The 27,472-nt window shown below is 41.9% G+C and overlaps 2 protein-coding genes across 2 annotated transcripts in view; both read left to right on the top strand.

Annotated features, from left to right (window-relative positions):
• MRPS28 (mitochondrial ribosomal protein S28) overlaps window positions 1-7,640 on the top strand; it is a 32,707-nt gene extending 25,067 nt beyond the window's left edge. The window contains exon 3 of the mRNA XM_033155475.1: window positions 7,472-7,640. Within this exon, the coding sequence (XP_033011366.1) occupies window positions 7,472-7,622 (151 nt within the window). The 3' untranslated portion in view covers window positions 7,623-7,640. The remainder of the gene's footprint in view (window positions 1-7,471) is intronic.
• Window positions 7,641-24,930: 17,290 nt separating this feature from the next.
• Window positions 24,931-25,590, top strand: LOC117050428 (protein B4-like). Its single transcript, XM_033156094.1, has one exon. It carries the CDS (start codon window positions 24,931-24,933, stop codon window positions 25,588-25,590), a length of 660 nt encoding a protein of 219 aa, XP_033011985.1.
• The last annotated feature ends 1,882 nt before the right edge of the window (window positions 25,591-27,472 follow it).

The following is a 27,472-nucleotide window of genomic DNA, read 5'->3' as shown; positions in this document are numbered from 1 at the left end:
GTGCCCGTTATTAATTGCATCCATGTAAAAATTAAAGTATTTTACGTTGACTGTATGGTGGTCCTAAAAACCCCAGCTTTTGCACTGACTGCTGTACTTACCCTGATGTACCATTACTACTACTACTAATAAATAAATAAATAAAAATAATTTTTATTTATACCCTGCCCATCAGGCTAGGTTTCCCCAGCCACTCTGGGTGGCTTCCAACAAAATATAAAAAATACAATACAACACAATTAGCCATTATTTACTCACTTACATTCTAGAGTGTACTGCATAATTGTGGTCCATAGCCAAGTTATGTAATACAGCCACATATTCCTCAGTGTTAAGCACACACACTTGAAGGACTTCACAGTGGGAACTTATGAACCTGTGACACCTATTTGATGAGCTGAAAAAACAGATTTGGTATCAGACTTAAGACCCACAGAAGATCTGCTGTACTATAGGTTTATTGGAGAAGTTGATAGAAAACCCCTTGTGGTGGCCAACAGTTCACAAATGAAATTGCTCAGACACATCCTAAATAACATACAGTTTAGCCTGGGCAAATAATGGTTTATTCAAACAGTATGTCTCAGGAATCAATCATTTTTTCAAAAGGGGAACATATGAAAAGAAGTAGGGGGGTTATTTTAGTTGGACATAACAAAAACAAAAAATACAAGGCCCAGATACAGTAAGTTGAAAAAATGAAATACCTTATTGTTATTATTGACATTTTGTGCAGCTTGAATTCAAGATCAGAAGTATTTTTTTAACTACAAAACATAGTTTTGTCCTGTTTGAAAGAAATACTGTCAATACAAGTTACATTTAGGGTATGCATTGCATCCATACTACATATATGCATGATCCTGATTTTGGGGGGCGGCGGCAATCATTTAAGTTAATTAAAATAGACTTAAACGTGGTGCACATGATAGCTTTTCCCCCCTTCTCATTTTAATGTTTTCTCATCTTTAATACCTATTACTATAAATTTCAACTACCATATTATTGTTTGGTGCAAGGTGGTCTTAGAACTAACGATGCTTAAAAATGTGTATTTATTAATTAACTGGGAGTGTTCAGGAACAATGTCTGATTCTGGCTTCATTTATTAACTAACATAATTTTGCCCAGCCCTTCAGTTGAAGAGACCCACCAGGGCACCTAACAGTAATTCTTAAACACACGTAAGAGCTGTTTGACAGTGGAACAGACTTCTACGGAAGGTTGTAGAATTCCCTTCCTTGGAGGCTTTTAAGCAGAGGTTGGATGGCCATCTGTCATGGATGCTTTAGTTGAGATTCCTGCATTGCAAGGGGTTGGACCAGATGACACTCAGGGTGCCTTCCAACTTTTACAGTTCTATAATTCCATGATAAATAACATACCATTAAACACAATACAAAGCTCACAAACCATAAAACAAAGAAGTACTCTTAGTTGAATTCCCCATATCAGAAGAATATGCCTCCATATAAATAATTTTTAAAATGTACAGTTTTGAAGTTTTTTATGCTGCAGCTCATTGTGTGCATATATGTTTGTGAGTCTCTTGTTAAAATCATGATGAATTACAACATTCCCCCCATTATAAGTTTGAAAAACTGATGGCTATCGCCATGATTTTCTGTAGTACAATATATATTATCCTTAGGATTTAATCTCATATTAAGTTTTATTCTGTGATTAAACTGCAACCATTATAACCTGGCATAAATGCTATTCATTGATGAATTCTGCTTAACTTCTACAGCAGTTGCTTATTCTAAAAAGAAATGCAAATCAGTGTTGGTGATAGAAGATAAACTTCATGAAACTCAATTAATTTAGACAATGCAACATGTGTTTGGATAAAAATAATAATATACATTTGAGGATATGGGAAGAGAATGTAGGAGTGCCTCCTAACCAAGCAATCACATGGGCATTGTTTGTGAGGGTTTTTATTTAAAGCTGGGTTTGTATAGTTCTGAGCACACAGATGTTCCTCTTGGCGTTCTTACAGTATTAGCCAGTATAGAAATTTTAGTAGCATAGAATGTGAGTCTCTTTGTTGATGACAAATTACTGCCTGTGGTGGGAAGTGCTGCAGAGATGGGAATGTAGCATAATGTATTGTTTTAGTTTTCTGACTTTCCCCCCACTCCAGCGGAGACTGTACATTTAAATTAGTTTTGTGAGCAGTGGATTGTTTCAGCCAAGCCTGGCTAATAACATACTCCTCCAGCAGACAGTCTTACGAGGTATGCTTCACATAGTTAGCATAGTCATGTGGCTTGCTTCAATTCTAGGTATCAATGCCGCTTCTGTACGTTCAAGATTTTACAACATGAATTACAGGAGTTTTGACCCTAGAGGTGGAATAGAATCTCTTCTTGAAAAATAAAAAAGAGCCACACAATAAACACCTCTCTTTGTAACTGTATAGGTTAACACTTCCCAGAGGCTTGGAGTAAGTATGCACAAAATTAGAAAAGTACAAAAGATCTTGGGGTACACCCAGTAGTACTTGAGTCAACAGCAGTTTACATAACAAATCTTTCTCTGCTCCTCTGAAGTTACCTGTACCCTCTCCAGAAAGTTGGAGGACCTACCAGACAATTGTGGGTTTTGTTTTACAGGGCTGTAGTGGAAGGAGAAACTGGGAGCTTTGTCTGTGTGGTGCAAGATTCCTCCCCCATCGCATGAAGCTCTGCAAGATGCAGCTCACAATGGTCACGAGGTCTTCAGGCCCTTGGGAAAGCTTTTCAGGGGGGTGGGGGTGAGAAGGGCAAGATGGCTTGCATGAGCTGCCTTCTGCACATGCAACATTGGATGTAACCCTGAATCCCAATTTTAAATACAATGTAAGAAAGCTTAAAACCTCAAACTTGGAAACTGCCAACCTGCTGGATTCACCATTGTTGCTGAAAAAGTTGAAATAGAAAGGACTTTACAGTGTTTAGGAGTGAGTGTTTAGATTAGATTTATTTATTGTCATTGTCCGTATATACACAGTATACACAACAACGAAAATCAAACACCCAAAGACCGGATTTACCATACACATTTGCACATATCTCCAACACTCTCATCCTTATTAAAACATAATCTATTAAAACATAACATAATCCAGAGTATAACATAACCTATTAAAAGCATAGCATAACCTAAAAGCCTGTCTCATTCCTTACTACTCACTGTTTACTATTACTTACTACTGACCCTGAGATCATTATTAAGTGCAATCAAAGCTCTTGGATAGAAACTATTCAGAAGGCGTGTGGTTCGAGTTTTCATTATCCTGTATCTTCTGCCCGAAGGCAACAGTTCAAAAAGGTTGTGAGTGTGTGTGTGCGTGCGCGTTTGTGTGGCAGAAATGCATTTTGCTTAATACAGGATTGTGCAGTCTTATGTATTTAGACCATAACAATTTTTGGGTTGTGTGGGTCAAAAATAGCTCTTGATTTGAACCTAGAAGACAAGATAAATAGGGAACCAATGCAAATGTTGGCAGACTATTTATTGTTGTATGCTCCTGGTAGCCCAGCTTCCTGTATCAGGAAAGTAGTCTGTTGTAACCTGAGACTCTGGGAGCACCAACATAGCTCTGAACTTACATGACCAAAGGAAGCTGAGCCATATCATTGGTGGGAGTCCCTATCATCACTATGCTCCCTTGTGTGAGACCTGATTCTGTTGAAATTCAAGTGTGAGAGATGCTTAGGAACAAACCCATTCATTTGCTGAAATTTCAGCTTAACAGCAGCCTTGAACTACACTGCAGAATACAGACTCCTCTTGTCAGTTCTATACCTCAGATAGCATGTCATTCTTTTTCTTTTCAAGGTGCAAACCACTGCAGTAATCATTACGCTCCCTCAGAATGGGACTTTTAAGAACAATCCACGGACTTGGCTAATGGAATAGCTAGTTAAATTAAAAAAGAAAACTGTCCATGAAATTTGAAAACATTCCTAAAACGGCAGCTTGATCTCTTGTTGCCTTACATTCTCATTGTGAAGTTGTGCTTTATTTATTGATCTCAAGGTACTTACAATAAGATATACAATAAAACAACTAAAAATAGGTTTAAAAACAGTATGAATGAACACACAAAGCAACTTGCATTGCTTTTCATCCAACTGAAATATTCTTACATTCAGAGTGGCAACAAATAAAACGTTTCCCATATCGTTATTGTTAAATAGTAATGAGAGGCAAAACATACCCTTGGATTCAGTGAAATATTTTCAAGTTTCACAGATCTTATACTGGGAAGGGTTTGCACATTGTTACATATCTGCTTGCACACACTGGCTGCTGTGGGTAGAATTATGGTCTGACCCATCGTTTTTTAGCATTGTGCAACTTCACCCTCCAGATCCAGAAAATAATATGGGGTACAGAAAGATGTCTTTATGTAAGCTGGCTATTGTGACATTTAAGGGCTCTTGGCATGTGTGCTTGCTTGCTTCTGTCTTTTTGCTATTCAAGCCCTGATGCTTGACAAAAGGCACCTGAAAATTATGTAAACCTTATGGTACTGGAAATATATGGCTGGGAGAGCAGGGAAGAATTATTTTGATGTTATGCATAGATGTGTTGGTACTTCAGACAGTCTGAAGGAAAGAGACAGTTATCTCCTGTCACTGTCCTTTTGAGATGGCTTTTCATCTCAAATTAGGTGATAAATTCTATAATACTGCCTTGAAAGGTGACTGGCATTAACTATTTTTTATGACATAATCACATGCGATACAAGTTTTGCAATGACAGGAGTTAGTTTTCCTGAGTTTCAGTTGTCAAATTCTTCTGCATTTTGCCACAATGAAAAGGTTACAGATTTCATCTTTGATTTGAAAGGAAATGTATATAAGTCCCACAGGGAGGCATATATGCCTTAAAAAAAGAAAAGAAAGGTGATTCCCCACCCCCACCCCCTGGAAAAAAAATCTCTCTAGATGCAACATTCTACAGCACACAAGTTTTTTTCAATGGGCAGCAGCAGCATACAGATTATTGTTGAAAAACTTGTTATTAAAAGAGAGTTTTATGTATTTTTAAAATATATTTATTTTTAATTGATATTAGGCATACAAAGCAATTGTCTTAGGAACATTGATTTTAGTGGATCTACTCTTGACTATGATTTTGTTGGATATCACCCTATGTCAGGAAAACCTCTGGTTCGTGGGCAAAATGTGCATTCCTGATTGTTCCTTCACATCGGGGCTTACATTCAATACTGTTTAAATTTGGTGCTGAGTCTAAGCACTGCTAGGATTGGTTCCACTCAGGAGCTCCTGACTGAAGTCGATCCCTACTGAAAGCTTTTTTAAATATAGCACCAAATGCAGGCTCCTCTGCTTTCTGGTGGGCACAGATTCACCTGATGCCAAATGGTGTCAAGTTAGTGTGGATCTGCCCACATGTCAAAAGTGGCCTGCTGCAGAAGCCATGCAGATTTTTCTTTCATACGGCTTGTTCTTTTATACAGTTAATGTTTTCAACAGTGTGCCTGTTTTATAGCACTTAGATTAGCAAATCTGTAATTCTCTGAATCCCACATGGGCCTTTCTTTTTTAAATGGTATTATTTTATCCACCTTCCAGTACTTTGGGAAGGAGATTGGCTTTGTGTACATTTGAATGAAAATGACGTGTATAATGCAACCCCCCCCCCTTTCTACCATACAAAAAGCTGTTCTTAGAAAATAAGCAATTTTGCAATAATAATTATTTATTCTCAGCTGTCCTAAAAATCAGAATATCTCATCACAGGAAATCCAATTGAAGTGTGTTCTGTTGCATGCCTGGCCATTTATCTGGATTGGGGAGAGAGACCAAAACATCCTGTGATAGCACTCATCTTGACTTGTATATTGAATTTTCCTGGGCCAGTGTGGTACTCTCCAGATGTTGGGAACTTCGTCTCCCATCATCACCAACCATTAGCCATGCGGGATGCAGCTGTTCAACAATATAGCCCACAATATGTAGAGAGCAATATGTAGAAAGCTATACGGTAATAGCCAGGAAGCTCCAGCTATAAAGAAGTAAGGTTTTTTTGTAGCATGAGTCCATACCCAAACATATGATGCGTCTCTTAGCTTCAGTGTGCTTTGCATTCATTGTGTCAAAACCTTAGCACAGAGAATTCCTTCTAAGAAAGCAAAGCAATTTCCAGAGAGAATTGGCACATGCTAAGGAATACCTATGGGGAGAAATGTAAAAAAGTAAAAATAAAAATCTCCAAGTGAAAAGCTTTCAAATCACCCCCTCATGCAGAATTGCAAAATCAGATTTAATTGCTCTCTTTCTATCCTGTTCAGACAAGCAGGCTCCTTTGGGTGCATAGTAAATGAGAGTCTTCAAGGCAAAAACTAATATTTGTTTCGCTCCGGCTATCGCAAAAAAATTAAGTGAGGGAAAGTGCAACTGGAAGTCAGAACTGAACTTTTCACATGCTATACCTTATTTGCCATTTCAATCTTTTAATGATGAGATTTCTCCTTCCTTGTAACCATAGAGGAACTTGGCGGCAGAACCTAGGATAACAATAGAATGTTTCCAGATATAGCTTGCATTGACTGACCAGAATTCAGGGCTCAGCAAACTTTTTCAGCAGGGGGCCAGTCACTCAGACCTTGTGGGGGGCCGGACTATATTTTTTTGGGGGGGAGAATTCCTATGCCCCACAAATAACCCAGAGATGCATTTTAAATAAAAGCACACATCCTACTCATGTAAAAACACCAGGCAGGCCCCACAAATAACACAGAGATGCATTTTAAATAAAAGGACACATGTAAAAACACGCTGATTCCCGGACCATTCACGGGCCAGATTTAGAAGGCGATTGGGCCGGATCTGGACCCCGGGTCTTAGTTTACTTACTCATGCAATATAGTCTTCAGTTATATAGCTCCTTGTTACTGTTATCAGTGCTACAAGGTGACCAGGAAGGAGACAGTGAGGTACTGTAGCAGTCAGGAGAAAGTTGCACACACACAAAAGCCAGACTAAGTTAAATGGAAACTCTTGAAATTGGATATTTTCTCCATAGTTCCCCCCTCTCTCAAACCACCATCAAATCACAGATCTCATGTCTCCATTGACTGAACCCTAAAATTATGGTGCTGGTACTTTCTAGTGCAGTCACAACATAAAAACGTGAATCGAAAGCATGGATCCTTAAGGACCCTCATAATTTTTACAAGGGGTCCTCTCAGATTATAGGCGACAGATGTGTTCTGTGATTTCATGTTTGTTTTATTGTCAAATTATGTAAAAAAAAACATGAGGCTCCATGAGGATCTGTGCCTTGGGTGACAAGCACCACAACACGATAGCTTTTCATTTGAAGCAGCTTATTGAAGATCACAAAGGATATTTTACAGTAAATGAAGGAATTTATTGCCAAATTTAAGATGCCGTATTTGAGGAGATGTAAGTACAAACAGTGCTTAACATTTTTTTCCTTTTCTCACCAGGAAATATCAGAAGGGATCCAAAGTCCGGCTGAGACTTACTGACCTTGAACTTTCATCTAGATTCTTGGGAGCCAAAACAGACACAACTTTACTGGAAGCTGATGCAGTACTCTTGGGACTTGTGGAAAGCAAAGAAAATAGACAAAAATAGCAAATGCTATTCCCCCCCTAAAAAAACCCCACTCTATATTGATTCACTCATGACTACATTTTAGCAAATATAAGTAGTTATTTGATTTGTGCGGCGCTTTCAGTTTTTTTGTGATGGTTTGGCTTGAATTGAATTAAAACTTTGAAACCATTCTTCCACCTCTGTTGCCTAATTGATGCAAGTAAATATAAATTAAAAATAAACCATCTTAGCAAATTTGGTTCTGTAGGATCTATTTCCCTTCTGTTGCCTCCATACTATTAATTGTTTATATTCTCTTTTGTATTCATATTTAATCCAAGAAAGAGGTATATTTCACCGTGTCCGATTATATGACAAACAGCAACACAAATTCATGACAGATGAAATATGAAATTTTCTGATTAAAGTGTGAACCGTTGAATGTCTCAAACTCTGAAGCTTCCAGAGTGACAATCAACTGGCTACATTCTGAAGGCCAATGCACACTGCCACCCCCAAGTACTACTTGACCTCAAACTTGCTGTTTGCACATAGCAGCGGGGGTGCAGGGAGGTCAGCAGGAAACTGGTGCAGAAGCACTTTCCAAATCAGCGGATCTTTCCTTCAGAATGAAAGCTGCCAGTGTAAGCACATTTTATTCACAGTATTTTAAATGTAATGTGTATTTTGGCCTCCAAGATAAGTCAGGAAGAAATTCAGTATATGCCACTTTTAAAAGGAATTATTCAACACTGCCAGTCATTTCAGTGATGTGTGCTAGGTAAGTTCATAAAGCATTTGTGTCTCGTATCTCGAATCGCATTATATCTATCTTTCATAGTATTACAAGTCTTGAAACTAGAAGCGTACCAGAGTATATAAATTATTTCTTCCACCTGTAAGACCAGACCATTTGAAATGTCCTGTGTAGCTACTCTTGGTCTTCTCTTCAGTATTTCTGGTAGGTAAAAGAGTAAACTGGATTTATGTCCAGCCCAGTTATCAAGGGTAATTCCGACTCTAAAATAAGCTATAGCCATAACATATTTCTCACAGCACGTTCTGGGTAATAAGATGCCTTTAAAAATAACATGCTTGGAATGGAGACATGTTTTAGCATATTCTGCATACCAACCAATAATGAGAGGTTGTTTGTCAGATCGGAAATGCTCTAAGCCAAAGACAACTGATCTCTCATAGTGTCATTTATTGGGAGAGGTTGAACATGAATTCCATATGTTACCCTCCGGTTAAAAAACAAAAAGACTTGTGCAGCCATTGAGATGGGCAGTACATTTTTAGGAACCAACAAGTGTCACCAGCAAATATTGGGGGAAGGGAGCAGCAACCAGAAATACTTTTATGTCCCTGCATTCCACAATCCAATATGCATTCCCCCCCCTGAGAACTATGGGATATTATTGGTTATGCAAATTGAGTTATGAAAGTTAACCGATACTGCTCTGGGTTAATCAGTGTAACCACATGTTCAAACAGACTTTGCAACGTACAGCCAGAACTCAGATAGACTACTGTGCCCCGAATGAAGTTGCATAAGACATAATGCCAGTGGCTAAAGGTGTGCTTATTAATTAATTGGAGCAAATTTTCATATGTTGTGGTTAGTGAGGTAGGTCGGTTGAGTACTAGGAGCTAGCATAGACAGACAAAAGTCTCCATGGCTTCAGCATCACCAACACACAAACACACACACACAAATACTCAAACCAATGGCTTCAAGGAGAAAGGAGATTCCGACTAAACATCAGGAAGAACTTTCCAACAGTAAGAACTGTTCGACAGTGGAACGGAATCCTTCTAGAGGTTGTCGACTCTCCTTCCTTGGATGTTTTTAAGCAGAGGTTGCATGGCCATCTGTCATGGATGCTTTAGCTGAGATTCCTGCATTGCATTGGGTTGGACTAAATGACCCCCGGGAATCCCCTCCAATTCTACAATTCTATGATTCTGAGTAGTTGGGGAACAAGGTTTCAGCACAGTATTATCAAAGCCCCACTAAACAGTACAGCTTCCTAGGTGATCTTGGGCCAGCCATTGCCTCTGAGGCTAGCCTACTTCACAAGGGTAGCTCTGAAGATGAAATGGGAGAGGGAGAGAAGCAGAGGCATAGCGGGGGGGGGGGAGGAGGCACTGGGCGCCACATGTCTCTCCTAGGAGTGACGTGGCTTGGGCACCTGCAGGCTCCACGCCACCCCAGGTACCTGAGCGGCTAGCTCCGCTGCTGAAGAGCTGCTTGGAGGAATATTTATTGCAGTAATGAGACCAGTAGAGAAAAGCCTGCTAGTGCCTTGTGTAGCCCCATGAACCCTGGGGTGGGAGGAGTGCTAGGAGATCAAGATCTGTGTGTGTCCCCCAGTTTTGCCAAACAAAGCAAGCTGCCTGGCTTTGGGGCAAAGCAAGCGTGAGCTGTGAAAGAGCAGCGGCTGCCTGGAATCTCTTTTTGCTGTGCTCTTTGCCCCTTGGGCTGCAGCTTCCCTGCACACGCTGGATCACAGGGGAGCTGAAGTTTCATTTACCGACTGAGCAACTTTGAAAAAAAAAAAAAAAGCCCCTGTTCCCAATTAGTGTTGCAAGTTGTCCAGATCAATGGCGGGTTAAACTGAGCTGCCCACTCAAGTGGGGGGCGTAGCGTGCAATAAAAGGAGAGGAAAGAGCTGAGTGCATGTGCGGGGGGTGGGGTGGGGTGGGGGTGGGGAACGCTTGCATCTCTTTCAAGGGACTGGATTCTTTCAAGCGAGCTGGATTCTTGTGTGAAAAACAACTGCCACAATACTTAAGTTGTAACCTTCTCACCCCTGACGGCATGGGAAAGTGTACTTCTCAGCTGTCAGTGAGGAGAGAGGCCGCTGTAGTCATGAGAAATTTTGATAAAAAATGCAGCTTCAAGCTTGCCCTCCTCTTTTGCACATGTCATCGTGCCTATCAAACGGCTTAATTGGAAAATTAGTCGTGCTTTTCATTTAGAGCCCTGAAAGTTCAAGTGCCAATAATTTCTCAGAAGCCTTTTGTTTTTGTTTTTGTTTTATTTACTGAGGACATATTCATTGAGGGACACTGGAGAAAGACCTACTACAACAGAAAAACCAAATGTCCAGCACCTTTGTTCCTGATCCATCCCTTTTTTGTTGCTAACATAATAAAAAATTCATTTTACACACGTGCTTCCTAGGCCCTTTCGTTTTTACTATCATGGTTTAAAATGTAGTGATTTATAGGCTACCCATGATTAAACGAACAAAAAAATTTAAAAGAATGAGTGGAAATAACATATTTTTTGTTACTATTATATTACGGAACAAAAGATTGCTCTTAAAATAGGTGGTATCTTGGAACCCATTTGTAACCACATTTTGATCCATCAGTATTTTTTGCACCTGTGAAAATAAACTTGAAAGTCACAATGGGATTTTTGAGACTCAAAATACATTTTCAAGATATTTCAAAGATGAACACATTAGGTATTTTCCCAGAAAAAAAGTTAATACTTAAAATAACCAGTGACGGACTCACTCCCCACTAAAATCCCACCCAACATTTCCAAACCCTTTACTAAGGCCCCTGGCTTAGCATCACACCTGCTTACTGCACATTACTTCTAGGGCTTCCCTGTATCGAGGATCCACAGCTGTTGCTAGCACATTAAGATGTGTGTGCTGTTCCCTGCCGCTCTCACAGTCCCATTAGGCAAGGGCATGGAGCTTCAAGACTGCAAGGAAAAGAGTTTCCGTTGCCACCATCTTGGGGCCCATCTCCCACATGAACCCAGAAGCCTGAGGATTGCTTTGAATGTTACAAATAACACTGGGAGGTGAAGGGATGTGGGAGTGTGTCTACTGTGCCAGTACCAGCAACGTAACACTAAATTATGTATTCCTATAAAACTGTCCTGAATCCATCTGCGTCCGGAGACATCAGATCTGTGCATTGTAAGACACAAGTCACAACTCTAAAGTGGTAAATTGATGTAAGATAATCGTAATTGGGTAACCGTGTGTTTTTTGTAATCTTTTAAGTTGTCGTCACGTCAGATTTTGGGTACCGCTTACAGATACATTAAGCGGTCAAGAAATTAAATAATCCATCAAAATAAGTATAAGCAGCAATGCGTAAAATTGTGCTATAAAGGCTGCTTCGTTTGACAATTTGCCCGTACTGAAGCATCTGCGATTGGCCTTCAATCAGCTCCTAAGATGATCTGCTCTGACTGGGTTGCATAACAGTAGCACACCTTTCTGGCCATTATGTAGGTGTTGCCACAGCGCATCAAAGATCAAACCAATTGCTGGGGAACGTGAGCAAAAATGTGCCGTTGAGCTCATGTCCTGCTTGTGGGCTTCCCACAGGCAACTGGTTGGCCATTGTGAGAAGAGCATGCTGGACTAGAGCAGGACTCTTAATTGTTATTTTATTTTCCCTCTGCCTCAATGCAGACCCAGTGGATCAGGGAGTATGGTGCATGAGTCCTGTGGGTCAGGTTCCTTGAATGAACCCTTTGCTGAAGAATTACATCAGCCCCAGCCAGCATGGTCATTGGGTGGGGATGATGAGAGTTGTAGTCTAAAAGAGCTGGAGAGCATTTCATTGGGGGGAAAGCTGCCTTACTCTCCTATTTCATTCTCGGCCTCACCAGGGCTTGCACCACTGCCAGCTCAGATTAGGGGACTCTCTGTGTACAGATATGTTTGCACACATCCATGAATTCCCTGCCACCCCACTTGCTCAACAGTTCCAGATAGGCAGCAGCAGCAATGTCTCCCCATATATACATCTTCTCTTAACAAATACAATGAGCAATTTCCTGCAACTATCCCTGCCCAGACAAGTGATGGCGCTCTTGGATGTGATGGTTATTGCAACAGCTTTGTGAGGACTGCCTGAAAAGCAGTATTTAAGTACCTTAATTAAATAAGCAACCAAGATAAGTTAACAACGGTGACCTTATGTTTCATGTTCTATAATTTATTGCTTGCTCAATATTGGTGGGCTTTTTGAAAATGTGAAGCACATTTGAAAATGTTCATTTTTCTTCATGCAAATAACATTAGCAAGGTATTCTGCAGGTTGCAAATACGTTAGCTTTTTTGAAATTTGGATCTTCCCACTACAATATTATCTTCCTCTCCCCCCCCCCCGCTTTGCCCCCTTAGCCAGAAGATGGATATACACAGAGACTTGAACACACATCTGCAAAACCACAATTTTTCACCCAAATTACATGAGCTTGTGGCACAGATGGGGATTGTCTGCACCCCAGATAATATTTAATTTGAGTAGGGTAAGGCTCTGGTGGGCACACCTCAAATTAGCCATGTGGTGAGCGTTTAACCACAGACATACCAATTCCCATCTGAGCAGCTGACAGCCCTGCATAATTTATTGCATGCAAATGGTGAGACCTGCCTTTGACGTGAGAATCAGGATCCAATTGCCACAGGATATTCCCTGTAATTTCTAGTTTGCTGTGACAGGGGTAGTACAGGCAGTACTACCGCGAGCGATTAGGGAGCTGTGGGGAGTGTCTCCTCCACCCTCTTTCCCATCAAATATTTTCTCCCCCTTTTTATTATTATTGAACAAGAAGGGCTGACCAGGAAGCTCCCATATGGCCCATCCTTCAAGGCAGCCTTTATTCACAATGGAAGCTCAATTAGTCTTGTGGTGTCACTTAATTGGGATCAGAGTTTCTAAAAACTAAGGATAGCAGGCAGCTAAGTAGGACACAAGATGTGGTGTAGGATAATGATTGTTTGCTTGCTCTCTATCCTCCCCCCCCTTATTTATTTGTTGATTTATTTGTCCCCTTAAAGAAAACTTCTCTAGGTGAGTGTTTACCTATGCAATGAAAAAACTAATCAAAAACAACCCAGTCTTGGATTCCCCAGTCTAAAGTCAAACATTAGCCACTGGCTCTCTTGGAAGCAATACATTCATGAATGCTCCTGGGAGGTAGGTCAGGTGGCCACCTGGCCAACAGAAGACTCTCCCAGCATCCGTTGCTTGAGGCAACTAGCTCATTCTGCCACCCTTCCAGGCCAGCCCTAGCAATGTACCAGATGCCAGTGTAAAATATTTGTGATCGCACTCATTCACCAATTAACAGCAGGGGGGGGGGGAAGGCGAGGCAGAAAATTTGGTTTAATAGCTTTGTGATGTTTCATAGGAAGCAAATGAAATTGTGTACAAATTATTATGCTGAATTGGACAGGTAGTCTACCCGGGGAATCCAAGTGGGATCTTCCACTGTGGGAACAAAGCATCTATGCAAATTGTGATCTTGCCACCATCTCGCAGGGGGATAAAGATGGAAACACACACTAACATGCACAATAGCCTCACATGGTTAACTTGGTCCATTTATGCCCCAGAAACCTTCCGTTTTAGCCAGCTCCCATTATGCTGTCCAACCATATTTCCATCTTCATTTGGATGATTGTCACGGCCTGCTGGTTGACAATATATGTAGCTTGTGGATTAAGAGAAGGCTGTTAAGATAATACATGTTTCCTCATATTGCAGCTGTTCAGGAGGAGGAGTCATTTGGTGGTATTGGGCAGTGGACTTTTCTGCTTGCTCTTGTGCGCAGAGTGAGGGATGTAGGATATTTGCAAGTCCTACTTGAATTTAACTGCTCCCGTTTCTTGCTTGCATTTGTTTGGGGAGAGTTCAAAGCTCAGTGGTGTACAGCATCTGCCTTGCATGCAGAAGGTCCAAGGTTCAATTCCTGGCATTCTCAGTAGGGCTGGGAGAGATTCTGTCCTGACTAAAACTCTGTAGAGCTGTTCTCAAGTCAGTATAGCCAATGGACCAATGTTCTGATACAATGTAAGGTAGATTTCTATGTCCTTGAGTAGGGTTGCCATACATCCGGAATATCCCAGACATATCCGGAATACTGCACCCGCAAGCAGTGTCTGGGTGAAAATCGGCAAAATGTCCAGGAAAATCTGGATTTTTAGCAGCCAGTGTCATTTTTGCTAATTTCCCTCAGAAATATCTCAAAAAACATCCAATTTCTTTGTGAACAACTTTGGCCCAACAAAGTTTGGCTCAACAACTTTGGTCAAAACTAAAAAAAAAAAAATTGTCCAGATTTTCACTTTTTGAAATATAGTAACCCTATCCTTTAGGCCCCAGTTGTGGGAGTATTTTGGATCCTGATGGTTGTTTCTGGTCCTAAGAAGACAGGTGTTAGCAATATGCACTTTCCACATTGTTGTGATTATTGTGATCCTTGGTAGTCTTTTTCTTTTTTTCTTGCAAGGTGACATTTTATCCGTGTTCTCATTTCTGTGCTGCAAGGTACATAAGGCCAGAGTGATGCAGCCCTGTGCCATACATCTTGATAAGGGACAGCAAGTTTCCTTGGCTAGATCTGATATGCCTCTGGTGTCATACAATGATTTAATTAGCCGTGGAGTCAGACAGAATTGCAACCACCACTACAATACTGGGCAGGGAGTGGGACAAAGAGGAAGGAATGGAGTGGAGACATTTTGGCTTGTTCATTAACTTCAGTGTTAGTGTTTTCATTCAGGCCAACACAATATTGCAGTATTGCAATGGCATGCTCAAGCTTGGAACGGATTGGATTCCTCTGTAGCCTTGTTCCCTCCCTGCAGTGTGTTTAATTATTTTTCGTTTTGCCCCTTATGCTGGCAGTTTTGAGAAGGTAGGATACATTGTCAGAACGGGCAAATCTGTCTATTTATCTCTGTTTCTCATTTTCCCCAATTTCAGGTTTAGTGTTCCACATCATTTGTTGATTTTTTAAAAAGTCATTTTGAAAATTCATCAGCCTTTTACTGCAAACTTGCCCTAATATACATATTTTTGTATGCAGTTTTGTCTAATATACACATTTTTGCAAAACAAAACAAAATAAAAATTCCTTCCAGTAGCACCTTAGAGACCAACTAAGTTTGTTCTTGGTATGAGCTTTCGTGTGCATGCACACTTCTTCAGATACATTTTTGCAAGACACATTTTTGCAAGACACATTCGCCCTAATTATATATATTGCTCTAATATTTATGTCTTCTCTAATACAGTGGTACCTCTGGTTGCAAATGACATCTGTTCCGGAGGCCCGTTCACAACATGAAAAGAGCGCAAACGGAAGCACCGAATCTGTGCATGTGCACGGCACGATTCGGAGCTTATGCACATGCGCGAAGCGCCGAACCCAGAAGTAACCCATTCCGGTACTTCCGGGTTCGGTGCGTTCGTATCCCGTGACGAACGCAACCAGGGGTATGACTGTACAATTCATTTCTGTATGTTCTTCTCACTAATGTGTGCATTACCCTAGTGTGTGCATTTTTGTACACATTACTTGGCTGAAGAACTGCATTGCAAAATTCAGAGAAGTTTTAATTTTGAAGGATGCTAGTGATTGGGTTTCTGTTGTTTAGGAAAGTGAAAATCATACACCAAAACAAATTTTCACCCATCCCCAGTTGTCAGTAGCCTTTCTGCTGGTTCAAATATAGCACTATGCCAGTGTAATCCCCCCCTCACTCTCACACACCTGCAGTGCATGATGCTCTACCATTCTGGCATCCAGATGTTGTTGAACTCCTAACTCCTGCCATCCCAGTGGTTAGGGAGGATGGGAGTTGTAGTCCAACAACATATGGAGGGCCACAAAGTTCCTCATCTCTGTGTTAAAACATGAACTGGTAACACCACTATTAGCATTTGGTCTGCAGTTGAGTTTTCGTAGGTCAAATCCAGTATTTTGAGCTGTGCGCAGAAGGCAATATGAAACCTGTGCAAACAGTAAAGGAGAATGTGATTGAATCTATTTTCCTACTGATTCCTTCCCTTTCCTCCACCCCCAACCCAAATCACACACAGTGCCTCCACTGTTTACTCAGCTTACTTTTTTGAGGGACAAAAGCAACTCCCTCTAATACAGACCAATAAACCTTTGATACCACATTGCATATTATAGAAGTTGTTTAGGGGGGAGACATGTTAGCCCTCTTCTTCATTTCCCCCCTAGGACCTTCCCCCTCCTTACATTGGAATTTTATGAAAGAAAAGGCAAACAAAATTTAGAATTGGTCTTTGTGGGGAGGAAAGGAGTGTCACTTTGATTTACCATTTTGCATAATCTTCAACCACAACTGGTTTTCAGTGCCTTGGTACAGACTGTCCTTGGAGCAAACTTGAGTATGTTATCTGAAAGGGCCTAGATTGGGAGATAAGCATTTAATACCGGCAGATAATCATTGCTGTAGAATACAATGCACAATGTTTGTTTCGCTTCCATTTCCCTGCTGCTCCCTTAAAGATGCCTCGGAATATTTACATGATGCATCTTAATCTTTCATCCTCTGGTTGTTTGTTTAGGCATGCTGATTCCCCTTTCTTCCTTTAACTGATAAAATGTATGCATGTTCCTTGTAATTTTCTTTTCTATTTTTTTTTTTTAAGAAAAGAAGTGTTGAAGCAAACCAAAATCAGATAGCAGGGCAGTTGAGACGCCTGTTCCCACAGTATAGAAGCCAATATGGTACTCCAGATGTTGTTGGAAACAACTCCCATTAACCTAGCTGAAACAGTTAATGGATAGGGATGATGGAAACAGTACAGTGGTGCCTCACTAGACGAAAATAATTCGTTCTGTGAGTATCTTCGTCTAGCGATTTTTTCATCTAGCGAAGCACCAATACAAGTAGCGGTTTTCGCGCGACGAATAATAATAATTTTTTTTCCGTCTTGCGAGGCAGTCCCATAGACTTTTTCGTCTTGCAGGGCAGCCTTCCGCTAGCAAATGCCTTTCGTCTAGCGAGGCATTCGTCTAGCGGGGCACCACTGTAATCCAACAATATCTGAAGAAGTGTGCATGCACACGAAAGCTCATACCAAGAACAAACTTAGTTGGTCTCTAAGGTGCTACTGGAAGAAAATTATTTTTAAATATTTTGTTTTGGAAAGCACCAGATTGTCTACCCTTTTGACGACAACAAGAATGTACAGATGTTAACTAACATGGCATGCAGAAGAAGGACTAGGATATTGCCCATTCAGCATAACATGTGAAGAGTCTAACATTCATATGTAAACAGACTCTTTCATAAATTATGCCAAAGTATGTGTGTGTGAGTGTATTAACTGTATGTATTAATCTGTGTGTATTAACTGTGCACAATTGTAACATTTGCGAAACTCTGTTAACCACCTTTCACTTTTCATGAATAAGAATGTCTTCTAAATCTGCAGCTGACAGCTCTCTATTCTGTAATAGATTTCATTATTAGTAGTATATTCTTCCCAAGTTCTTTCTATTTTGGGGAGTTATGCTTAGGCCAGAGCTTTCCAAACTGTGTGTCATGACACATTAGTTTGTCGGCTGCAGTGCGTAGGTGTGTCGCATAAATGCTCCCCATACTCCTCCCAGGGCTGGAAAGGGGTTAGTTTAACCTCCGGTTTGCTAGTAAAACTGAACTACTGTGTCGCGAAATGATGCATGTCTGAAAAGTGTGTCACCAACATGAAAAGTTTGGAAAGCTCTGACTTAGGTTAATGTTATGTGTGTTTCCTACAAATTACAAAGCTGACCATTGTTTCCACAGTTTATTAATACATTGATATAATTGAAAACTTTAAAAATCGCAAGTTACACAATCATATCATAAAGGGCCATCTTTTGCTGTTATTGTTTTTTCAAGTACCGTAACACAAAATATTTCTGATGCAGAAGATTCAAGCAATGAATGACCCACTGCGATGGAAATGTTAATATCTTTTTCTATTACTAGCCTTTGGACAGTGTAAATCAAGCCTTGTTTTCCTTAGAGTCATAGACCAGTAACTGAGTAAGTGGCAAAGTGCTTGCTGCATCCAACAGAGTAGTGTGGCAATTTATTTACTGTTCAGATGGATACATTCAACATTATAATATTTAAAGGTAAAGGTAAAGGGACCCCTGACCATTAGGTCCAGTCGCGGACGATGCTGGGGTTGCGGTGCTCATTTCGCTTCACTGACCGAGGGAGCCAGCGTACAGCTTCCGGGCCTTGTGGCCACCATGACTAAGCCACTTCTGGCAAACCAGAGCAGCGCACGGAAACACCGTTTACCTTCCTGCTGGAGCAGTACCTATTTATCTACTTGCACTTTGACGTGCTTTTGAACTGCTAGGTTGGCAGGAGCAGGGACCGAGCAATGGGAGCTCATCCCGTCGCGGGGATTCGAATTGCCGACCTTCCGATTGGCAAGCCCTAGGCTCTGTGGTTTAACCCACAGCGCCACAGTAAATTAAGGAACCTTTCGTTATGACAGCAATTACTTTAAGTAACATCATGGGAGGGGGGTTTCTAGGGCTAAGGTGAAACTGTGAAGCTCCCTAGTTTTTCTTTCTATTGGTTTAAGTAATCCTGTTATATTTATAGTACTGACATGTGGTTTTTTTGTATGTTATTAGATTTTTGTTTTGCTATGATAGTATGAAATTGTTCCTATCCTATGTCATTGTTTTGCTGTCACATGAGAGATGGAGCAAGCTTGTTTTCTCCTGCTCTGGAGTAGGACTTGAACCAATGGCTTCAAGTTACAGGAAAGGAGATTCCAACTAAACATCAGAAATAATTTTCTGGCAGTAAGAACTGTTAGACAGTGGAACAGTCTCCCTTGGGAGATTGTGGACTCTCCTTTTTTAAAGAAGAGGTTGGATGGCCATCTGTCATGAATACTTTAGTTGAGATTCCTGCATTGCATGGACTAGATCAGAGGTTGGCAACCTAAAGCCCATGGGCCAGAAGCGGCCCATGAAGGTCACTTAACTGGCCCATAAGCCACCCCCGAACTGAGCCGTCCACTCGGCGTGTCCCCGCACAATGCGCTAAACAGGCGCAGCGCGGTGACTCTCTTCCGCGGCTCCGGAAATCACTTCTGTGCATGCCCAGACGTCAAAAATCGCTTCTGCGCAGGCATGATTTTCGGTGTCTGGACATGCGCAGAAGCAATTTCCAGAGCCGTGGATATGCACAGATGCGATTTCCGGTGTCGTGCTGCGCCAGCCTGGCCCACGGAGGATCTCCATGGGAGTGATATGGCCCATGCCCGGGAAGCCTTGCCGACCTCTGGACTACATGGTCCTCGGGGTCCCTTCCAACTCTACAATTCTATGATTCTATGAAGTTGTTTTTATGGTGTTTGCTTGAAACGCATCTCTGTTTCTTTGTTGTATGCTGCTTTGAGCATGATTTTTATTTTAACGGAAAAGCAGCATACAGAAAATATATATGCATGTATGAATGAATGACATTTGAATAATACGTATAGGCTTAAGCTCTATTGAAATTATTCTGACATGGCTTACTTTAAATTTAAATGGTTTCAATCAGGCTTCAGTACAACTAGCTTTCTCTTGATTGGATGAGACGAGAAGCTATGCCCTACTTTCACACCCATGCAATAGGATGATTGGAAAAGGTACCAAAGTCAATGAGCACCAAATAGTACCAGCGAGTGGAAAGAGCTGGAAGTGATCGTGGGGGGGGGGCACACCTAGATCTCCCTTTCCATTTGGCCCTGCATATGATGTCAGGCTGTGATCAAGTGGGTGTTGTAAAACGGTGCCGCAGGCCAACTTAAATAAAATATTGGGCAGGTCTAGGTAAGCCCCGCCCTGCATAATGTCATGGCACAAACACACAATTCCCATCAACTTTGAGGGGTGGCCCCCTCAAATATTTTATTGGGGGGCTGAAGGGACCTCGGCCCCTAGGAGTTGGCTCCTATGTAGCTGTGCCAGCAGTGGCAATTAAACAATAAAGACCCAGTGGAATATCAACTTTCTGCTCTGTTGCCAGCCTCGGTGACTGAAGAAACTGTTGGAGAGGAAGCCATATCTTCCTTAACATGCACCTTAGGAAAAAATCACAGTGCCCCTATTCCATACACTCAACGCGGGCAGTTTATCACCCCAACAGACCGCACTGCATGGCCTGAGATCCCTTGTAATGTAGCAATGCTTGCTGGGTTTCAGCTCTTTTACTTCACCTCCACAGGCTCTCTGGCATCATCAGGGACTTGCAATGCACTGGGGGTGCACCTCCTGAACCACAGGAAGCTTCACTGGGCATTCCCAAAAATGTTACCGCTGTCCTAAATGACAACTTGGCTTGCTTGTGCCACTGAGTCAGCCCAATACTGTATGGAGATTGTATACCCACTCCCCACCCCCGGCTCTTTCTCTGCCTCCTTCCCTCAAGCTGCACTGATTCAGAAGAAGGGAAGAGCACTAGCAGTTATTCCTTGATAAACTGTGTCAACTGCCTTCTTGGAGTCGTTTTGGCTTTAGTTATTTATGTAGGGTGCTTTCTTAAGGTATATGACGTAGATCTCAGTTGTTCTGGCAACTCATGCAGCCTGTGGCGATGCTTCTTGCTCTGAACTAAGCCAAACAGTGGGGTGGGGGGGGGAGGGAAAGAAAGAGAAAGAGGGGGAGGGAAGAATACCCTTTGATAAATAACCTTTCCATATTAAATGCACATCAATCTGACATAAACAATTAGCTGTCAGGTGCTTGGCTTTGCAAGCAGAGGCCAATTTTCAGATTAGTGCTAATTGCAGGGAGGGCTGACACATCAACTGGGAGAGCCAGTAGCTTGCAGCACTGGTTAAGAGCAGACTTCAATAGCGAGAGCAAGGGAGGGCTGAGGCTGCTTGTCTCCAGATTGCTGGCAGTATGACTGTAGAGTAAAGTAATGGAGCTGGCAGGGTGGAATCAATTACTGGCCAATGAAGATTTTCCCACAGGTCGGGGCTTGGGAAAAAAAGGACGTTCCTGCTGCCTAGACAGCTGGCATGGACTGTCCAGTGGGAAAGGAGCCGGCAGAGAGTGAGAGAGAGAGAGACCTCTGTGATAAAACCAGTGACAGACTATAAATTATGAAAAGGGTACCTGGCAAGAGGATTTAGAGCTCGCTACCTCTCTGTTTTCTCTCCCCCTGCACCCCAGAACCATTCACAGAGTTATTCACCGACTTGAGCTGGGAAATAAAATGTGTCAGTGGACAAACCCTACATTTATCTCTCTCAGTTCTCTTTAATAGGGTACATGTGTGCTCTGCTTTACAGACCCTTTAAAGCAACATTGTCTTTTGCAAGGCTTCCTTGATGTTGCGCTGAGTAATTATGCAGCATGTTGCTCTTTCGCAAAGCCAAAGTTCTTAAAGATCCCCCAACACTTTTATTTTATTTTATTGTTTTAAAAAAAAACCTTTTAAAGCCCTTGAGACATTTTGCCTGCAGCTCAGTTACAAGTATTAAGGACCATTGAAATCAACGGAAGGTATATCCCCCCCCAAAGGCAGAAGGTTGTGGTCTTTGTAATATTCCACACCCCGATTCTGTACTATCCAGAAATTAACACAGTTCTTTTCCACCTACAGTGGTACCTCGTGTTACATACCGTCCCCCTTATGAATGCTGTGGGTTACGTGCTCCGCTAACCCGGAAGTAGATGCCCCTTGTTGTGACCTTTGCCCTGGGATGCGAGCGGAAGTCGCGCTCCGGCGGCGTGGCAGCAGTGGGAGGCGCCATTAGAGAAAGCGCACATCATGTTACAAGTGGTTTCCTGCTACGAACGGACCTCCAGAACGGATTAAGTATGTAACACGAGATACCACTGTACTCCTTTATCCTCACATTAACACTGAGATCAGGCTGATAGACAGTGACTGGCCCCACGTCACCCAGGGAGCTTCATGGTCAAGTGAAGATTCAAAGACTTTCCCTGAGTTCCAGCCCAATGTATGATTTCTGAATGTTTTTGCACTACAACTCCTATCATACTTCTCCATTGGCCATGGTGGCTGTGCCTGATGGAAGTTGTAGTCCAGCAGCACTCTTGAAACTACGGTATATCAGTGACAAGAAAACTACCTGAAATTCATAGTGTTAATTAGTTGTTCTACTTATTACATGAGTCATAGAATTGGAAGGAACCACAAAGGGTCATCTGGTCCAACCCTTGAAATGCAGGAATCTTTTATCCAATGTGGGACTCCAACCCATGACCCTGAGATTAAGAGTCTCGTGCTCTATCAGCTGAGCTATCCCAGCTTTGCACAAGCATGAGAACAAGGGCAATACCTTGGGAAATTATCCCACTATCCTGGGAAATTGGATGCCCACTTGGCATCACCCAAAAAGAGAACAAAAGGAAACACAGTTTTGAATAAAATATTTAGAAATATTAAGTTAAATAGAATTACAGGCTTAAAACTGAACAGCCCTTCAAACAGTACTCTTTGAAATTGAGGACTTTGCTCTGTAAAATAAGACACATGGTCTCTCTAAGACAAAAGATCTTGTTAAAATGGAGTTTTGATGATCACGCCAGCCAGCTATGGCACTGGGAATACGGTACATTTAATTGGCGCATAAAAGCCAAGTGAAAGATAACAAAAGTATTCTCATGCAAATAAAGAGGGTATCACAGTAACAGTCACATCTGAGATTTGGAGGGGGGGAATCCTCAGTATGTTGTAAAATTAATATGATTGTCCTATCTACTTCAGAATTCAGTGGGACTTAATTCTGAGCCTGTGTGCATAGGATGGTGCTGTTATTCACTCCTACCCTCTACTTAAGGCAATGACATGAACATATTGTCATTTTTGAAGACTGGAGTCTGAATTCAGTACAGAAAACAACATTGACAAGTCAAGTAGATCCTGGCCCAGTTTAATTTAGCATAGGGCTGTCGTATTACACATATGAGTATTTAGGAATAGGCAAACACTTGGATGCATGCACACAGAGATGCACGTGGACCAATAAAAATTGCCCTTCATGTATATTAAACAGGGTTCAAGATACACAGTGCACCATTCTTGAGAGCAAAGTGCAGACCGTGCTCATGTGGAGAAGCCATCTGAATAGGGAATGAGAAAATGATGGGCTCAGAAACATCTTCCCATTTGAGGGAAGAATGGTTTCTAAGCACCACCTGTGATTAGAGCACCTGTTCTTCATGCACCTGTGCAATTGTGGTATTAAGTATGCTGGGGCCCTAATGAATGGGGGGTGGTGGTTCTGTTCAGGGATTCACTGGGGAATCTTTGTTTTTTGCTTCAGTTGTGAAATTTTTAAAAATGGTGCTGAAAATAATAATATTTTAGGCAACATTTGTTGAAATCCTGACTGCAAAATAGTTTAACTTTGGCCTCTTTTTTAAAGTAGGAACATGCCTGGCAGTTCTGACAGGCTTGAAGTCTAATGAATTTGTTCACCAAGAGACCAATCTGGCGGCACGTAAACTGCAACCACAGGAGGCCTCCGATTCAATTAAAAGTGTTTCCTCTGGTTTGACTTCTTGTATTGATAGAAACACACACACAGACACACACACCGCTCTGCTGGGATGAGAATTTTCAGAGTCTGCTTTAAAGTTAGGCTAATGGAGCCAAGCAGTGTTTTATGTAAGTGTGTTTACAGGAGGATAGTGACAGAAGGATGCTTATCCTGCTAATATGGAACTGTGATGACAATGCCAGCAATTGGCACAATCAGTGGCTTTGTGAATGCATTTAATTGGCAAATAAAGACCTGCAGAAGTGAAATGAATGTATCATCATGCACAGGGGATTAGGTTCACCCTTGTCCTTCACATGACAGATTAATTTGTGCCCGGGTCTTCTCATTCCCATGACTTCCCACCCATATTTTCAGAATCAACAAAGATGCATCAATTTAATTATGTGATGCTTTACATCTGGGCTGGGAGACCTGTGACTTTCCAGATTTGTTGAACTACAGTTCCCATCCTCCCTGATCGTTGTCCATGCTGGCTACAGTTGATGGAAGTAAAAAGTTGAACACCACTCAGAGCTTTTTAAGTCCTGTGTTAGATGTCCTGTGTTGAAATAGAGAAATAAACGAGAAAGAAATATCTCTCTTGACCATTCTCCCGTTGATATGTCGCAGGGAAATCAAAGAGGTGTGATATAAAACCACCTCTGATTCTAAGCAGATTTGGGCCTGACCAGTTTCTGGATAGAAGATTCCTGGTGAGCCCTATCAGCAGAATGAAAAGAAACCAAGAGCCATGCTTTGGGATATTGCCTCATCATGCCAGAGCATTTGCCAATTGTTGACAATTATTGCTCTCACCCTTCACAATAGAGTGTTTTGGGGGACTCTGGTTAAACAACCTATATCTGTACAGATCATCTTTGAAAAGAGGTGGGGAAGGGTGGAAGAGTTGGGGGGCTGCTTGTCAGCAGCCAAGTCCTCTGCCCCGCTGGCCAGCCCCCTGACCCTCCTGAACTGCCCCAGTGTGCAGCACCCGCCCACGTGGACCATAGTGATGGAGGCGGTGAAGACCCTGGATGAGCGCAATGGGGTCTCTGTCGTGGCCATAAAGCGCTACCCCAGGGTGGACCCCATCCACCTGAAGTACGCCCAAGGCCTGGAAAGGGGCTGCCTCATCCGGCCCCAAAACTCTTCTGCGCTGGGTGCCATGGGGAGATTCAAGCTGGGCACAGAAGAAGCCAAGGGAAAGAAGAGCCAGGAAAAGCATTCCAATTTGGATGGAAAAACAGTGCCCAAACCAAAGAAAGCAGCCAAGAAGCCCAAGGTGAAGATTCCTGTGGAGAAGGAAGGTTCCTGGGAGAAGAAGGAGGCAGCTCCCAGCAAGACTACCAAAGTGAAAGCTAGCAAGCATCAGGCAAACCTCCAGCAAAGCCCAAGGCAAAGAAGTACCCCGAGGGGGAGAAAGCAGCCCAAATCTTCAAGAAACGGAGCTCTTCCAAGGCCTTCCCGGCAAACACACCTGGTGCCCACCCCCTGGGAAACTGTGTTTAAGGAAAGCAAGAGGGGGGCCGAGGCCAAGGCACCTGCAGCAGCCAAGAAAACCAAAGAGGCAAAGGGGGAGAAAGCCAAGGCTGGCCAGGGGTCCAAGCCCCCCACAGCCAAAGGAGGGAGGGAGGGGGAGAATCCAGCCAGCTGGGGCCCCAAGGAGGCCTGAGGGGCCAGATTCCGCAGGGAGGGCAGGATGGGGGCACGTGGCTTGCCAACGTGTCACCCTCCATCTGTCTTGTCCAAGGGAGAGGCGACCCCTTTTGCGGTGGGGTCCCCATTTATGAATGGACTATTTATGAAGCAAAGACCCTGTTTTTAAACACCGTGTCATTTTCCAATAAAGTTCAGAGTGCAGCCTCCCCCCAAAAATCTTTGAAAAGTAGCAACAGAAGCCACTGCACCATATAACAACAACAACAACAACAACAACAACAATTTTATTATTTACCGTATAAAAGCATAATAGCAGCACAGCACAAGTGGGAATATTCAACCATGCTGAAATGGTTGAGCAGTAAACAGTAAACATATTTACACCAATTGGTCTATTGTAAGTGGAAAAGAATAGAAGGAAAAGTATCAGCTGGGCTTCAAAGTGACATAGGGATGTGCCTTATACCAATCAAACCACTGCCTCTACATTGACCAGCAGCAAATCTCCAGGCTTTCAGATGTACACTTGGAAAGTCTAGGAATTGGACCTGGGGCTCTTGCATTCGAAACATATACTCTGCTACTGAGCTATGGACTTTCCCTAAGCAGATATCGGAACTTATATTTGGTGGGAGTTGATATGTGACCTTGTACTTCACAGGGTGACATCAGGAAAGTTGAGAGGGCCTCACATATGTATTTTTGTACATTGTGTAAGAATCCTTCTGTCCTTGTTTCCCTCCTAATAAGATTTGAGCAGCAGCAAGAGCAGCAAGGATACAGACTAGCTTCTGTGCGTCAGGCAAATCTGATCCAGGGAGGGACGGGAGGAGACAACAACAACAACAACAACAGAGTGGCTTAAAAGGACATGTTTTCTCAAGGATATGATTTATTCTAGGATAATGCTTAGGGAACAATAGAAAGTTTGTAGGCAGAGGGAAACAATTCTGAGAATGAGAAATTGTACAACTTAACTGTGGACTTCCTGATCAGCTGCAGAAAGGTACTTTTCTTAAAAGGAGCCACCCTCCATATATAGTTGGGAATTCTTTTCAAAACTATCCCTATTGTTGTTTGGGCTGCCCTTTCTTCATTGACAACAATGGCAAAACTAACATGTACAGGGTCAAAGAGCTCCTGTTAATATTTGCTATATCAGCTGGGGGGGGGGGTCCCCTGATGGTGAATACAATCCATTGAGAATGTTTCCTGAGTAAGTCCTACAGAAATAATGGGAGTGTGTTTTTATGAAGTTGCCATTCACTTTAGTGGGATGTTGCTGGGACAGTTGTTGACTCATACAATTTGGGAAGGAAGAAAACTCTGCAGATAACTTCTTTAAATTGTATTATGTGGTGGACAGATTATTTTAAAGTTAGCATTCCTAAATATGCCTTTTCTGTTCTACTTACTTTTTGTTCACACTTACTTTTTCTTTTTTGCTGCTTCTATATTAATACAGTATAATCTCATACAGAAAAAAGTTTCATTGAATTGAATGGAACTAACTAAAAGTTATCATGGACATGAAGGATTAAACAAAAAAAATGTGCAATGTTAGTAGTCCACATTTTTAAAATCTTAGAAGTTATATTAAAGTATTTACTGTATTGAAAAACACACTGGTTGCAATCCATCTGATGTCAAACCGGTTTTAAGTTCTGTTTATTTCAAGGGAGAGATTGAAGCATGTGCTTAATTCTCATATTGAGATTAATGAAACTTTAAGGTGTTTGCCAATGTGTGGGCAATGAGGTGCAGTGCAAGCATGCTATCTTCTAGTTTTGCATTGTTGGATTAAAAAAAAAGCTTTGCAGTGCCATATTCAATATTTATTTTTGCTCCTCCAATTTTTTTCTTAAGTTTGTTCTGTTCATTTGTGTACCTCCTAG

The sequence above is a fragment of the Lacerta agilis genome, chromosome 7, assembly GCF_009819535.1.
Source record: "Lacerta agilis isolate rLacAgi1 chromosome 7, rLacAgi1.pri, whole genome shotgun sequence".
In the NCBI taxonomy this organism is placed as follows: domain Eukaryota; kingdom Metazoa; phylum Chordata; class Lepidosauria; order Squamata; family Lacertidae; genus Lacerta; species Lacerta agilis.
The sequence above is the reverse complement of the archived record's forward strand: the minus strand, read 5'-3'. Positions and strand labels throughout refer to the sequence as shown.

Excerpts from the sequence above, each read along its gene's own strand:
- LOC117050428 (XM_033156094.1), top strand. The coding sequence starts at position 24,931 with ATGGAGGCGGTGAAGACCCTGGATGAGCGCAATGGGGTCTCTGTCGTG.